This window comes from Hoplias malabaricus, chromosome 2, assembly GCF_029633855.1.
Source record: "Hoplias malabaricus isolate fHopMal1 chromosome 2, fHopMal1.hap1, whole genome shotgun sequence".
NCBI classification, from domain to species: Eukaryota; Metazoa; Chordata; class Actinopteri; order Characiformes; family Erythrinidae; genus Hoplias; species Hoplias malabaricus.
Window position 1 is genome coordinate 37,548,017 of NC_089801.1, and position 16,040 is coordinate 37,564,056.

At 40.9% G+C, this 16,040-nt stretch overlaps 1 protein-coding gene across 3 annotated transcripts; it reads left to right on the forward strand.

Moving 5' to 3' along the window:
- Positions 1 to 2,732: 2,732 nt before the first annotated feature.
- Positions 2,733 to 14,727, forward strand: dpf2 (double PHD fingers 2). Of its 3 annotated transcripts, none has more exons than XM_066659220.1 (12): positions 2,733 to 2,802; positions 5,891 to 5,983; positions 6,302 to 6,409; positions 6,707 to 6,885; positions 7,113 to 7,205; positions 7,589 to 7,670; positions 8,748 to 8,789; positions 11,644 to 11,781; positions 12,155 to 12,286; positions 12,560 to 12,672; positions 13,115 to 13,196; positions 13,476 to 14,727. In XM_066659220.1, exons 2-12 carry the CDS (start codon positions 5,905 to 5,907, stop codon positions 13,556 to 13,558), a joined length of 1,131 nt encoding a protein of 376 aa, XP_066515317.1. In that variant the 5' UTR covers positions 2,733 to 2,802; positions 5,891 to 5,904; the 3' UTR covers positions 13,559 to 14,727. The 3 variants fall into 3 exon arrangements, with proteins under 3 accessions (XP_066515317.1, XP_066515315.1, XP_066515316.1); XM_066659218.1 differs by having other exon boundaries at positions 2,739 to 2,802; positions 5,823 to 5,983; XM_066659219.1 differs by lacking the exon at positions 8,748 to 8,789 and having other exon boundaries at positions 2,739 to 2,802; positions 5,823 to 5,983.
- The last annotated feature ends 1,313 nt before the right edge of the window (positions 14,728 to 16,040 follow it).

A 16,040-nucleotide genomic window follows, 5' to 3' on the forward strand; every position in this document is an offset into this window, starting at 1 on the left:
TATCCTGGCGTCTCCACAGCAGCTCCTTCAAACACAATGGAGCAAAATCAGGCTCAACACATTCCTCAGGAATCCTCAACTCCTCAACGCTGCAGTGACACTGACGTGGTGGTGTGTTAATGTGTATTGTGCTGGTATAAGTGGATCAGACACAGCAGTGCTGCTTACGTTTTTAAACTTAAGAGAGAGTCCACCATCCAAAAACATCCATCTGACAGGGTCCTGTGTCACTGATAAAGGACTAGAGGACGTCCAGCACAAACTGTGCAGCAACAGATGACCTACTGTCTCTGACTTTACATCCACAAGGTGGAACAACGAGGTAGGAGTATCTAACAGTGTTAACAGTGAGTGGACACAGGGTTTAAAAACTCCAGGGGGCACTGCTGTGTCTGATCCACTCGTACCATCACAACTCATGCTAACACACAACCACCACATCAGTGTTACTGCAGCACTGAGACTGATCCAACACCCACGTCATACCAGATCTGTGGGGGTCCTGATCATTGGAGTTGTGCGAAAAGTCTAGAAGAATTTAGAGATGATAAACTACTCTGCTGAGCTCAGGCCCAGAGGAGCAGCTCAGCTGCCGACTGTCAGACTCAGTGGCGTAAAGACACACACATTTGCATTTTGAACATGAGAAGTGTCTGGAGAATGGCCCAGAGTCCATTAGCTGCTCAGCCTCCTCCAGCATCCCCACAAAGCTCAGATGGTGCTGTGTGGCTAATCGGGGGATTGTTTGGAGGTAATGGAACTGTGAAGGAGTTTATTCAGCCTCAGCGTGAGGAACAGAATGCATCACACAACACACTCACATACAGGGAGTTATAACACCATAGTCACAGTCAGTTGTAACAGTTACAATATTTAAACACTGTTTAACATACACACACACACACAGAGAGAGAGAGAGAGAGAGAGAGAGTATAAGAAAGAAGGGAAGAAAGGACGAGGCAAAGAAAGAATGAAAGAAAAAGAAGAGAAAGAGATTTTACTTGCTCGCTCTTGTTTATCCATGTTCTGGCAGGAGGGAATGAGAGAGAGAGAGAGAGAGAGAGAGAGAACGAGAGGGAGATGAAAGCTCAGCTCTGTGTGTGGGCACTAGTCTCAACCTGTTGCTGTTGAAGAGGATGTTGAAAAACGGAGAGAGGAGAAAAAGAAAGCTGCGGAAGAAAGTGCGGATGGAGGGATTTAGAGGAAGTTTGAGCTCGAATGCAAGGGTGGGTCTTTATTCTGAAGACTACACCATGGCTGTTTAATTATTCCCCCTTTCAGTGCAAAAACAACTTGGGCAAAAAAAATAAATAAATAAAAAATTAAACCCAGTGTGCTCAGGGGGCTTTATCAGAGCACTGTCAGCAGTGGACCAGTCTCTGATCTAGCACAAATTCATTACACACAGCTGCACTCACAGAACCAACCCTGTGGGGCAACCGTGACCTAAGGCTTACTAAAGTGGGCTTGGGATCAGAAGGTTGCCGGTTCTATCTTCTCAACTGACAGGAGAATAGATTGAAGGAAATGCAGATTGAAGGATTGAAGGAAATGTCTCTTCCCTCTGCATCCACAGCTGGGGTACCTTTTAGTATGGCACCTAAATCCATATGCTTCCATGTTCCACTGAGAATGAGGTGTGTGTGTGTGTGAAAAACTCAGGAGGGCTAGGTCATATTGCTTCAACGCGCTTACAGTGCCACCATGTGGTCAATCTGCAGCGGTGCACTTTAACTAGCCCAATAAAAACAGATAGATGGATGGATGGATGGATGGGACTGTGGAAAATTGGAACTGTGTTCTTTAGAGTATTTAATTCCAAAACTAACACCATCTCACGAGCACCATTACCATCACCATCATCATCACTATCATCAGTACCACCATCCTCACCATCCCCATCAGCTCCATCACCATTGTCACTATCATCATCACCATCATCACCATACCCACCAGCACCATCACCATAGTTGCTATCATCATCAACCCCATAACCATCATCAGCACCATCCTCACCCTCACCATCTCCATTACCACCAGCACCATCATTATCATCACAACCCTCACCACCACCATCAGTACCATCACCACCATCAGCATCATCACCAACACCACCCTCACTACCATCATCATCATCTTCACTACCACCATCAACATCACCACCGTCATCAACTTCACCAACATCATCATCACCACCAGCACACATTATTATCACTACTACCACCAGCACCATCACCATGATAACAACCATCACCTCCACCATCACCATCAGCATCATCACCACCACCAACATCATCATCACCATTGTCACGAGCATCACTATTATTATCACAACCATCATCTCCACCATCACCATGACAACCACAATGAGCATCATCGTTATTACCATCACCATAATCACTACCACCATATTATTTTGAATTTCAAATAAAGGATTAGCTTCTCTTCTCCTCTCTTCTCCTCTCTTCTCTTCTCTTCTCTTCTCTTATGATCTCCAATACCACAAACACTATCGCCACCATCACAACCAGCATCATCACTATCACCCCTAGTATCATCACCATCATGAGCATCATTTCTATTATCATCACCACCATCACCACCAATATCTCTACCATCGCCATAACAACCACCAGCAATATCACCTTCATCACCACCCTGGCTGTTATGCTAATTAGCGCGCGGAACCAGTATTTGATTTCCATAGTTACCGGAACCCTCTCGCTCTTTCCGGCTCCTCCCACTCCAGTGGAGCGTAGGCGAGGGCAAGATGGCTGCGGTGGTGGAGAATGTTGTTAAACTGTGAGTACAAACCAGTCTTTGCGCTGTTTCCGCGCTTAAAAACGAAACCGAGGATGAACTGATTTACGGGTTAAACGAATTAACGATTGTTGGTTTTAACAGACCGCAATGAGGCCATGGGTTTAGTTAGTTTCGGAGCTTCGTCCGTGACGATGAAGTTCAGCTCCTTACTCGAAATTTCCGTTCCACCTTAAATGGTGCGGCAGTTATATTCTGGCGACTGAGGCGCCAGAATGTCACTACTACTACATTTAAGGTGGAGGGGAAAATTTCAAGTAGAACATTGCGAATAGGAAACCAACTTCAACTTCGCGTTCATATAGCTTGGATATTTGTATTCTAAATGTACACAATGTATATTTATCATGTATTTTAACACTTTAATCCTTTATTTAAGGAGTTTGAGTGACAGTAGTTGTCATAGAGTTAACGTTTCCACAGTTCTCTGCTTTTGTTATTGAGTATGCTGTCCTTTCTCTACTTCTTCTAGACTGTTACTAAGACAAAACTGTAGATAAAAATGGCTGTGTCTTTCCAGAACAAGATAATTAAGCCCTCTTGGCATCTGTTTTCAGTGAACGCCAACTCGCAGTGTGAAAACAAGCTGCATTGTCTAATTTCCCCTTCCACCTTAAACCCTACAACATCTAATGCTTCATTTAAGGTGGAGTAGAACATTCGAGTAGGAAGCTAACGTCAACCTCGTGTTTTGTGTTCGTTCATAAGAATAGCCTTCTAACTTTTGTCCATGATGTTTCTCTAAATCAGTTCAGTGTTTTTTAATCATGTGGAGTTGTTGTCACTGGAGGAGTTTGTTGTGAAGAGCGTTTTGGGGACAAGAGGTTTGTTCCACAAAGCATAACTTCTTATTGAGCCAGATAACTTAAACACATGTGATGATTGTCAAAGAGGGAGGTCTCTCAGTCTGTATATTATTATGAATTGAGGTTTAATATGTCTGGCTAAACTGAGAAATCCTGCCTAGTTTGAGACCCCTGAGATGTCCTCAGAATGAAAGACATGAATATATTGGTGTTGTGTGGACTGGAGAGGAATGCACTTCCTCTAAGAAGCAGCTTGCAAAACAAATGGAGCATGTAAAAAAACAGCAAGGCCACTTGTAAATGGCCCCCTTGAAGGACAGAGAGGACTTGCTAAACGCAACCAGGAAAATGTTTCTTCCATTGGTAGTGATGTGAACCAGATGGCTGATTTTCAATAGCAAGATGAGAAAGAATGGCCTTGTCTTAATGGAACACTAGGTAATTTTACCCAAAAAATAAAAGCTTCAAAATAATTCTGAGGCTTCACTGAGCTGTAGGACATTATGGCCTCTGGTTGCTACCCAGGGGTTCAGCAGTGCAGAAACTGCACTATGTAACTAATGGAAGAGGGTAGGAACACATACTGAGAAAAAGCCTATAATTAAAATACCTCTCAGTGAGTTTTCTTCATGAAATGCCTTGCAGATACTTTGTGTGAAGCCTGTGATGTTGTCTTTGGGTAGATACATACTTGCTGTTTTGCCATGGGCTCGCATAGACAACTGTCTGCGCCGTGAACGTAAATGTTCACATACTTGCCTTTGTGCTACGCTTGTAACTTGAGGCTCAGAGAACAGAAATAGACATGGATAATTGCAGATTTGACTTTAACACAGCCTTCTTCAAAACTTTCCACCATTGTGGTGCTGTTGATCGCCTGCACTGCATGTACTGTTTACGCATGTACTGCACTTTGCATATGCGTAGCATTTCTTTTCTGAGGATGTGCACAACCTATGCAACAAACGGATGCAGGATACACGAGCTAGCCATGATGCAAACGACTAATTATCAGCAAGTATGTTTTTCCCCTACAGCAGTGTTGCAGAAGGTTTTGAACAGAAGTTCCCTGTTAAGACAGACATTAAATCTGATCCGTGACATGCCCCGATGAAGCTGCCTGTTTTCTTTGAACTCCATTGTGTTTCTCTTCTGTTTACTTAGACAACAGTTGTTGAGAAAAGTGTGGCCTGGAGAGAAGCCGTAAAGACACACGTAACCTCTTCTATGGGCTTGATTTTTTGGGGTGTTTCCTCTCAATTCCAGATTGTTCTGGAGAAGTGAGAGAAAGCTGAATCAGGAAGTGGTTTATTCCTCTGTGTTCACAAAGTGTGTAATCACTTCTTATCTCCCAACTTTAAAAATATTAACCATTTATTCATCTGCAGAGGCTTTTATTGCTCTGACCACTTTAGTGTTGTTTAGGGGAAAGATAGAATCTCAGTGACACATCCAGCTTCTCTCTCACTTTATTGATGCCATGGAGAAAGTGGTCTTATCTTTTATGAGCACGTTGTGAATAAGGGATGAAGGAGTTCTGATCTTGAAAGTGGAAGTTCAACAAGGTCAAAGTTACACAGTGATGTCTCGGGGTCTTGGTGGTTATCCTCTGGGACTGAGTCATTGCTGTGCATGTCTGTGGTCCATCTCAGGGTCTCTGCATTTACTCTGGGTTTCTGCCTTTGCTCTGAGCCTCAGTGGTTCATCCCTGGATTTCGGTTGTCTCTCTGGATCTTGGCAGTTGCTCTGGGTCTTGCTGGTCCCTGTCTGGGCCTTGGCAGTTTGTGAGTTTCAGTGGTCTGTCTGTGGGTCTATGCTCTGGGTCTTGGTGGTCTCTCTCATGGTCTCTGCTGTTGCGCAGCAACTGAGTGACGCCTCCCGCTGTCTGACAGCCACAATGACTCTGCTGGATGCTGCTTTGCCTTCCAGCCGCTGATCTGCTGCACGCAGACAAAAGCGGATAGTTAAAGCCCTGTATTGTTGCGTATACAACACACACACACACACACACACACACACAGAGGGGGTTCAAAGCCAGTCAGAGTTAAGCTGATTTACAGCGAATGATTGAAACTGCTTTGTGTACGATTTGCTTTGTTGACACTTGAAGGCACAATATTTCACGGTTAGGAATGCAAATGGTCAATTCTTTTCACCAATAACTGATGTAGTAATAACTGTGTGTGTGTTTTCCAGGCTGGGGGAGCAGTATTACAGAGATGCTATGGAGCAGTGCCATAACTATAACGCCCGTCTGTGTGCAGAGAGGAGTGTAAGGATGCCCTTCCTGGACTCGCAGACAGGCGTTGCCCAGAGCAACTGCTATATCTGGATGGAGAAGAGGCACAGAGGGCCAGGTATCTCTCCTACACCCACACACACAAACACACACACTCCTGCCCCTAACTGCTTTCCTAGACAGGGGTTAATGAAAGGGTTTAGCAAAAAGTTCACATAGTCTAGATGACCCCCAATCCCTGTTCAAACCACATCCAGGTCTTTATTAAGGTTTGCATTTGTAAATGTGATTTCTGAAAACGATGTAATTCTGGACTGTGAATGTTAAACTGAAAAGAGAATCTTCTGAGCAGAATGGACTAGGTCTAATCTGATTTTGAGAAACTGACACTCTCAGAAAAGCCTGATCTGTAATCCCCTTTCTGTTTGGTGTGGAGGTGTGGCCCCGGGGCAGTTGTACACTTATCCAGCTCGTCGATGGAGAAAGAAGAGGAGAGCCCATCCTCCTGAAGACCCTCGACTGGCTTTCCCCACTTTAAAGACAGGTACTTGTATGTTCGTGTTAACACTCTTTACAGATTCCTCAGTTAGCACCAAAGCACGTGTGTAAATCAACACAGACTTTACTCAGACTGGTGAAGTGATCTCAAATAGACTTGATGATGTGATTTAGGACATGCTGTTATTTGCAGGGACGTCAGGCTCACATGTGAAGCACGACTGTACATCATTGTCTGTTTTGTTCGTTGTTTGAAGTATGTCATACAGTGTGGCGTTTAACTTGAATCTAAGCCTGAAGAAAGACCTGATTTCAGCCAGAGTGTGTGTTAATGTTGTTGTAGAACTGGAACTGGGGCTGAAGAAGGACATTCTGACCTCCAGTGATGGCAGCAGTCTAGAGGCTCTGCTGAGAGGAGAACCCCTGGATAAAAGATCAGCCCTGGACATCCGCCCCACAGACGATGAAACGCACTCGGAGTACTCCACAGGGGGCCTCAACCCAGCCACCCGAGTCAGGAAGGTAACACTCACACAAACTACTGCGCTAGAGGCAGTCAGTACACACACCAGGAGTGGTGTTGTATAACATGTGAGAACATGACATGTAATTAATATCAGGAAGATTCAACATTTCAAAATTGGGAATAAAATCTCAAATGTTTTGGGGGTGAAATAAAACTCAGCTGCTGTTCTGTGGTGCTGATTTGTTTACATTCGTATTTCATACGGTCTTGACTGCATATGCAGAGAATTCTAGAACCTGATGACTTTCTGGACGACCTGGACGATGAAGACTATGAGGAGGACACCCCAAAGAGACGTGGCAAAGGGAAGGGGAAGGTGAGAATAAGATCTAACAGCAGTTTAAAGTAGAAATTGCAGTGTTTTAAAATCTTTATATATGAAAATCCTGTTTGTGAAATGAATAGAAGGAAAAAAAGGCTTGACAGTACTTCCTACCCACCCAAAGTTGTGCCAGGCCAGTTGTGCTCTGAAGGATTTCAGTCTTGGACAGCTGAGATATCACCAGGGACTGAAACAACAGTTGTACAATCTTAGCAAGAGGTTTTTATAACAAACACCGCTGTGCAGCTCAGTCGCTGTAAATCAATGACCTTGTCCTGTCTGTGAGTAACCTTGGAGGTTCCGCAGCAGTATGTAGTGACCAGAAGTCATGTGATTTCTGCTGGTGTGAGCCATGATGGTGGTCTTCCTCTCTGCAGGGGCGAGGAGTAAGCAGTGCTCGAAAGAAGTTGGAAGCAGCTGCTGCTCTGGAGGATCGGGACAAGCCTTACGCCTGTGACAGTGAGTCAACCGCAGTAGAAATGGGACACCTTGAGAATATTATGGGATGTTTTACTGTTGCTGTTACCTCACAAGTCTTTACAGGGACTGAGGTGTCCTGTTCCTTTCGTCATTATCACATTTCTGTTTTAAAGAGGTGGATTCTGATTTCCCTCATTCAACGAATCTGCAAACCTAGAAATTCAAGGATTGTTGTTGTTTGTTTTTTTTTTTTTTGTTTGTTTTTTTGTAGTAGGCTCCATTCTGTCTGTATCTGCATTTTTCTGTCTGTCTCTGTGCTTTATTCCACACATCAGAACATGCTCAATTAGCACGTTGATATTATTTAGTTTATGTAGTATAAACAATAATTAAAAGAAACATTTGTGTATTGATAAAATACCTTTGTGTATATAACCCTTCATTAATATTAGGTTGTTGTTTTTTTTTGAGTGCGCCTTTTTTCTTTTCTCTCCCCCCCTAATATTTTACAGCACCACAGCAATACCCAAGCCACAACTGCTATTTCTGGGAAGATCCATCATACCGCTATAGTGTTTATTAGATAAGTGGCAGTCCAAAGATTCAGTAAATCTGTTTAAATCTTTAGGAGCATAAAATCATGCTAACATTAAAATTGTGGCTGACATTAATTTATGAATCTAAAATGTTTTTATTTTAAGTGGCTTTGATATTGTTATATTACAATCCTAGCCCTTCAAACCACTATATATTGAACTGCTGTATAATGATAAAATGCAGTGGGCTGACCCTGGATCAGGTCTTTAACTCAGATATTTAAGGCCAGTTTTATTCTGTTTTAAATCTTTGTGCCTATACTATTCTCTGCTCTCTTGTCTACCCTCACTGTAACATGTAAAAGCTTTGTACGTGACTTATTTATTTTTCTGGATGTTTTTTCTGTCTTCTACATCTTCCTTCAGTGTGTCATGATACTGTAATAACTTTTCTTTTCTTTTTTTTTTTTTCTTTTTTACTTGATCATTTGTCTCTTAATTTCCTGATTGTTAGTGTCAGTCTTAGTCTGTCTGTTCTATCTCTCTTTCTCTTTTTTCTTTGTCTCTTTCTCTCTTCCAGACACTTTCAAACAAAAGCATATTTCAAAATCTTCTGAACGAGGTATATTTCTCGCTCTCTCCCTCTTTCCCTTTTTCTGCATTCCCCCATTCTCTGCTCATTGCTTGTTACTACTTCTGCTTATCTTTTTTCATTTTTGTCCCCTTTTATTTTGTGAATGTACGTTATTTACTCACACTTCTGTAGCTCACCTAATAACTAGAACAAACCCTCTGGCCCAGTAGATGTTTGAAATCTGTAAAAGCAAATAGTTAACTCTTTAAACCTGAGGCATGTTACTGAGTTATCATCATAAAAGCTATTATTCCTTAAATCCAGTGCTTTATAAAGTGTTTGAAACTAATGCATTCTGTGGTATTGAAAGTGAAGAACTGAAGTGTGAGAGCACCTACAAACCCATACATTTTAAAGATCTAAACAACGCTGAGTGCTTTTTAATTCCTTAATGCTTTTAAGTCAGTCTCTGAACTGCAGTGAAATCACTGCCTGTGAGCCGTTTGATGTCGTTAGAAGCTGTGGGCACGTTCAGGCAGGAAACAGAGTCAGCATAATTTCGGAACTGGTTCCTCAGTTTCTTCTGGGGCCTCCACCTCTGCCTCAGTTCCCACAGAACCGCCTCCAAACTGCCTACATGCTCACACTTCCTCTCTCCTCGCTGCTGTGTGTAAACAGTTCAGCTCTTTATTCAGGACTGTTTAAGGCCATTTCGTTAACACTGGGGCTGCAGTGTTAGATCTGATTAGATCTAGCTAAATGTTTAACATGGATTTTTCTGGTTGTCTTAAATGTAGAAGAGCTCTATAATGGTTTATAATACACTTATTATTCATGTAGTAATTTAAATAATTATTTTAAAAAATCTGAAACCCTTTAAATTGAATCGCAATAAATGCTATGAAGTTTAGGGGGCGATATTGCTTATTTTTTCTGTTTGATCTAAAAGAAGCTTCAAAATCATAATTAAAAGGGACTTGTGAATCTAGCACACATCAACCTTCACACTTTAAAATAAAACAAGCTTTACACCTGTATGCCTACTCCTTCTGCTCCTCACTCTTCTATGCACCGCGCTCAGGTCGGGGTGAACAGTGAGTAGCTCATTATTATTTAAAAGAACAGGCACTGAAAGCGGCAGTTCTGAACAGGGTTGTTTAGACAGGGTGAGAATGCTGCTGTGTGTCTGATCACAGACGGTTTTATACGTTTTTGTGAAATAGAGGCATTTATTCGATCAGACACACATGTCAACTAAAGAAGCAAAGTGAAAAACATTTAAATGTTTGCCAACCACAGACCTGTAATCCACAGAGCTGGCCACTCTCCTTTAAATAAGCGACCTGAGCTTAATCACTGGTTGAGTAGTGTGTTCTTGTGATTAAAGGAATGTTTAACTCTGAATGTTTAACCAGCATGGTGCAAGGAGAATTGTGAGCCAGTGGAAGATGATTAAACTTGCCTAATGCGTGCAGTCCGTGTCCCTCTAGCTTTTCATTTCCACATTATCTGCTTTGCTGAAATCCATCTTTATCTTTTATTGTCACACCTTCATCACTCTCTTTCCTGTTACTCTGCCTTAAGCATTGTCACTTTCTTTGTAATTCTGCTAGAAGTCCTCCTCCCTTCATTTTGTCTTCCCACTCTGCCCCTCGTTCTCATCTCAACCCTTCTTCATTCCTCTTTATAGAGTGAAATAGTGCCTCTGCTTTTGTTTTGGTTTGCCATAAGGTGTGTTCCGTTTGGATGGCTGAGTGAATGTGGGTTCAGGAATGAATGGCGTACCCTTGCATTCTCTCCTTTTAACGCTTTAATATTAAATAGGTTAAGCTACACAAGTTTTGAGTGTATCGTGTGTTTATATATGTTAATGTGGGGTGCAGGATGGGATTAATAGCTGGAAAAGTCATTTGTTACATTATTTGTTTCTGTGTAAATCTCCAGCTATGTGAGTGCTTTTGTTAGTATGTTGCTTGATATTTTAATTTTTATTTATTTATTTATTATTTAAAAAAAAATTAAACTCACTTAAAAATTGGCATTTGTTCTACAAAGCTTGTTACTTATATTGTTTTAATGTATTACATTTAGTTATCATTTGAGCTCTGAATATTTCTGTTATCAACATTTTCACTTGCTAGCGATAGCGCATTAGTATCTGAAGCTCTAAGGTATAAGTAAAATTGAAACATGGAAAATTGCTGAAATGTACCTTACATCATAGAGACACATTCCGATACTCTTCTGAAATGAAACCTGATATAATTATAGCTGCTGTTAAGTGCAAGAATGCAGACGTAAATGAAAGTGAGCACAGAGAAACACATTTGGTTCAAAGATATTGGTGACTGCACGTTAGAGAAGAATGAGGTTAAATAGAAGAGAATCTGAGTGTGTGTGGGCTTTTTGATGTCTCCAGTGTGACCCTCTTCAGCCTCGTGACTCGTTTCCCTTCAACCCTGAGGCACAGAAGAAAGACTGAAGGCTTTATGCACCACATTAAAGCCGTTCAGTGAGAAATCACATTTATGATTTCACTATTATCCGAGTGTAGTCAGGCAGGAGTCAAATGTTGCGGCTAATGGAAGCACAACTAATGCAGTTAACGTTGTGCAGTTCACATGGATCGTGTTTGTTCATTTATTTTATTTATTTTTTAAAGCATTTTCTCTGAAATCTTTCTACAAATATTTAGCATCTTTACACTTGATACACTAGTTGTTGGTTTAGAGGTGTGTAACTGTGTGTAAAAACTATATTTCTGGGGGGAGGGTGTGAGTGTGATGACACTGTTCTTTGTGTGATGCAAGATGAAACATTTTGGCCAAATGCATTGCAATTGTTTGATGGTGAAGTAGATGGTAAACAGAAGCGAATTTTGTGTGTGTGTGTGTGTGTGCAGTCTGTGGGAAACGCTATAAGAACCGCCCAGGACTGAGCTATCATTACGCTCACTCTCACTTAGCCGAGGAGGAGGGGGAGGACAAGGAGGAGCCAGAGCTTCAACCCCAGACCCCACCCCCAGCAGAAGAGCCAAAGAGTGAGGAGCTCATTAATATTAAACTATTAAAAATTTGAATGATACAAGATTTTGTTCTAGTGCTGATGTCTACATTAACACTAAAGCACTCTTTAGTTTTTTATGTTGTCTCATGAAGCAAACATTTAAGAAAACTTTAAACATTGAAAATCCTTTTGTTAGATACCAGTGCGAAGACCTGTTTCTCAGATGCGTGTAGGTTTTAGCAGTTTCCTCAAACACTGCTTTAATCTCTTCTTGGTTTTACCTGGAATCCTGATGTCTTTTTTTCTGTAGCAAACAGCCAAGTTACATGTCATGAAAACATAAGATATGATGATTTTATGATATTAACTTTGGAAATTGAATTCTTGTTGTTTCTGTTTGTTCTCAGCCCCTAAAAAAGGTCCAGATGGTTTGGCCCTGCCCAACAACTACTGTGATTTCTGTTTGGGAGATTCCAACATGAACCAGAAAACCGGTCAATCAGAAGAGCTGGTGTCCTGCTCCGATTGTGGCCGCTCTGGTATGAGACAAACACACGCACACTGCTTTGGATCATTTCCTGCTTTATTATTGGCTGCTTTACATGAGCACTGTAAAGCACTTTGGCATGAAAAGTTCTTTATGAAAAAAGTATTATTGTTGGGATTTTTTCTCTTTCTTTTTTTCTTTCGTTATCACAGAGGTTACAATATGCAGATTAGTTTTCCAGCCACGGTTTCCTGATTTTTAGCTTGCTGCTTCTTCACTATTTCTGCCTTTCTGTCCCCCTTTCCCCTCTCTTTCTCCTCTGCAGGCCATCCTTCATGTCTACAGTTCACTCCAGTGATGATGGCCGCGGTGAAGACATATCGCTGGCAGTGCATTGAGTGTAAATGCTGCAACATGTGTGGCACATCAGAGAATGACGTAAGTTTGATCCTCTCATACTTGCAGACACACACACTCCACACACAAAAAATAATGCACTGAATTTACTTTTTCCAATTCCATTGGATTTTACTATTTCCAATAACAAGTAAAATCAACTGTATAGATGTAATAGCTCTTATTCTGAAGGACACTGTATGCGCTTATGGACTGAAAAAATTCAGTGCAGCATGTTTTCAGTGAAGGTGACCTTTCAGATCTCACTTCAAAACTGAAGAAATGCAGTGTTCAGGATCTGTCCATTTAGGTCAGTGGTGCCCACAGTGGGGGCATATGAAGGCAATTGTAAGAGGCATGTTTGAGCACTGTTTATAGGAGTGGAGAGGTAATGGAATGTTTTAAATATTAATCCTGATTCTTAGTTCAGATGTTTTAAGAGGTAATGTAGTGTTTTACAATAATTACATGATGCTCTCCACAGGACCAGCTGCTGTTCTGTGACGACTGTGACAGAGGGTATCACATGTACTGCCTCAACCCACCCATGTCTGAGCCGCCTGAAGGTACAGTTTAAACTTTAGATCATTTGTAAATAATACGTTATAAAAAATGTATATGTTTTCCTTACTGGTTTAAAATGAAAGTGAAAACCTTTACCTTTGAATGGAAGCAAGATTTTGTTTGTCTTTTTGGGACTATGTCTATTGGTCCATTCGTCTTTAAGTTTTAGTACAGTGTAAAAGGCAACTAGAATTTTTGTAAAATGACACACTGTTCCAGCATAATTATGTTCACATAATTAATAACAATTTCATCTTGCATGTTTGCTGTGTGCCCTGCAGGGAGCTGGAGCTGCCATTTGTGTTTGGACCTTCTGAAAGAGAAGGCATCCATATACCAGAACCAGAACGCCCCCCCATCGTGATGGTCCCACCGGAAGCACTGACCCTCAGTTCTTGGTTCCCAGTTTCTTATAATGGCCACTCAGTGAGTGAAGGGAGTTGAACTAGAGCCACCGGGGCCAGAAAAGGGAAGCTTACTAACCAATACCTATGGAGAGATTAAGAGGGACACAGAGAGGAGCAGGGTGGGAGGTAATGGCTCCTTCCTCTCTTCAGTGCTCTCCGCTCTCACCTCTTGGCAGGTTTGATCCCAATATGACTGTTACACAGTTCCAAGTTTCAGACTACCCACTGCTTCTTGTTTTCAACTAATAATGTTAAAGAAATGTAATACAAACACACAACTCCAAACTGTCCGAACTAACAAGCAACCCTTCATATTACTCTGCGGCCAGAGCACATTTTAGTTTGGGATTATGAGAATATATGACTCTGTTTTTGAGTTCCTGCTCATAGTAGACAAACTCGCCACTTGGCTAATCAACAGTTAACCACAGAATAACTTCACCACACTCGCCAAAACAGTTGTGCACTAGCTCACACAACATACCCAGACTGCTCATTACAGTGTTGTGTTTCTAGAGCGAAGCAATAGTTGAAACCAATCAGCACGCCAGTGCTTGTTCATAATTACAGAATTGGTAGCTTTTTTTTTTTTTTTTCTTTTTGTATATTTATATATTTTGTATAGCGTCTAAAGGTGTGATGTATTTAAAATGTGGAATGATGAAAATGGTTGGTTAGAATTTTAGCGATATGACGGCTATTCCTTTATGCGAAGTGGCGAAGCGTTTTGCATCTTTTCACAAATATATCAAAGCATATGTGCCCCACCACGTCAGTTATTTTAGAATGAATGACTCATTTGTTATAGTTGAAGGGATTATGAGGAGCTGTTGTGAGTAATAACATCTCTTGGATTGGGCTTTTATTATAGTTTTTTTAAATTAATTTACAAGGATAAAATTAGAGGTGAATTATAAATTGATAAGTCTTTTTTTCCCTTCTGTTTTTAAAATCAAATGAGCTGCCGTTTTAATTTTATCCTGTGTTATCAAGAACAATCACTAAACACGCATTAACTGAGTTAGACCAATCAAAAACAGCTGAACACTGCAGTGTGTACATGACTTGTCTGGCATTTGGTGTTAAATCCAGGTCTACTGGATCATCACGGTTATAAAACCAGAACCTGGACCTCTTATTTATATATTTATATATATATATATATATATATATATATATATATATATATATATATATATATATATATATATATATATATATATATATATATATATACACACACACACACACACACACACACAGGGTTTGGACAATGAATCTGAAACGCCTGGTTTTAGACAACAATAATTTATTAGTATGGTGTAGGGCCTCCTTTTGCGGCCAATACAGCGTCAGTTCATCTTGGGAATGACATATACACATCCTGCACAGTGGTCAGAGGGATTTTAAGCCTTTCTTCTTGCAGGATAGTGGCCAGGTCACTACGTGATGCTGGTGGAGGAAAACGTTTCCTGACTCGCTCCTTCAAAACACCCCAAAGTGGCTCAATAATATTTAGATCTGGTGACTGTGCAGGCTATGGGAGATGTTCAACTTCACTTTCATGTTCATCAAACCAATCTTTCACCAGTCTTGCTGTGTGTATTGGTGCATTGTCGTCCTGATACACGGCACTGCCTTCAGTATACAATGTTTGAACCACTGGATGCACATTGTCTTACTGGTGCAATGTGCAGTAAATGAAGATTGAACCAGACTGGTCCAATTTAGCCATGAAACCTCCCACACTAAAATGACAGCAGTTTCAGTTTCATTGTCCAACCCGTGCGCGTGTGTGTGTGTGTGTGTGTGTGTGTATATATATATATATATATATGTGTGTGTGAGAGAGAGAGAGATTTAAATAAAAGTTGCAACATTGGTCAGAAAAAAACAAAAGGGCCTATTTCCCTCAAATCATTCAGCTCTAATTAGGTGGTCAGTTAAAGGAACACTAGGTAGAATTGGTATTTTTGCTTCTGGCCTTCCCCTACAGTTGCAGAGTGTAATATACTTCTGCAGCAGTGTTCTGAAAACAAGCGTGAGGGACGAGGGGGGGTTTGTACCCTCCTCCAGAAGTGTAGTGTAGGAGTACATGGTGTAGTTTCTGCAGTGCTAAGCCAGGAGTATCTACAAAAGAGAATGTTCTGCCTATTAAAGTTCATTGGAAAACCACAATTATTTTGAAACTGTAATATTAAGGTACAAATACAGCTTAGTGTTGTTTTAAGGGCTGACCTACCAATCCTCAGCTAAAAGTATATTTTTTCAGTGTTATCTTTCTGCTGCATCTGTAGGTATTTATTTTATTTATTTATTTATTTATTGTTTTGCAGGGTGGTTTTGGTCTTTAAAATAAAACACAAACAGTTTACTCAAAACAACATAAAACCTTTGGGCAGATACTGAAATGTTTTCCCATTAAGTTCAGTAGTGTGT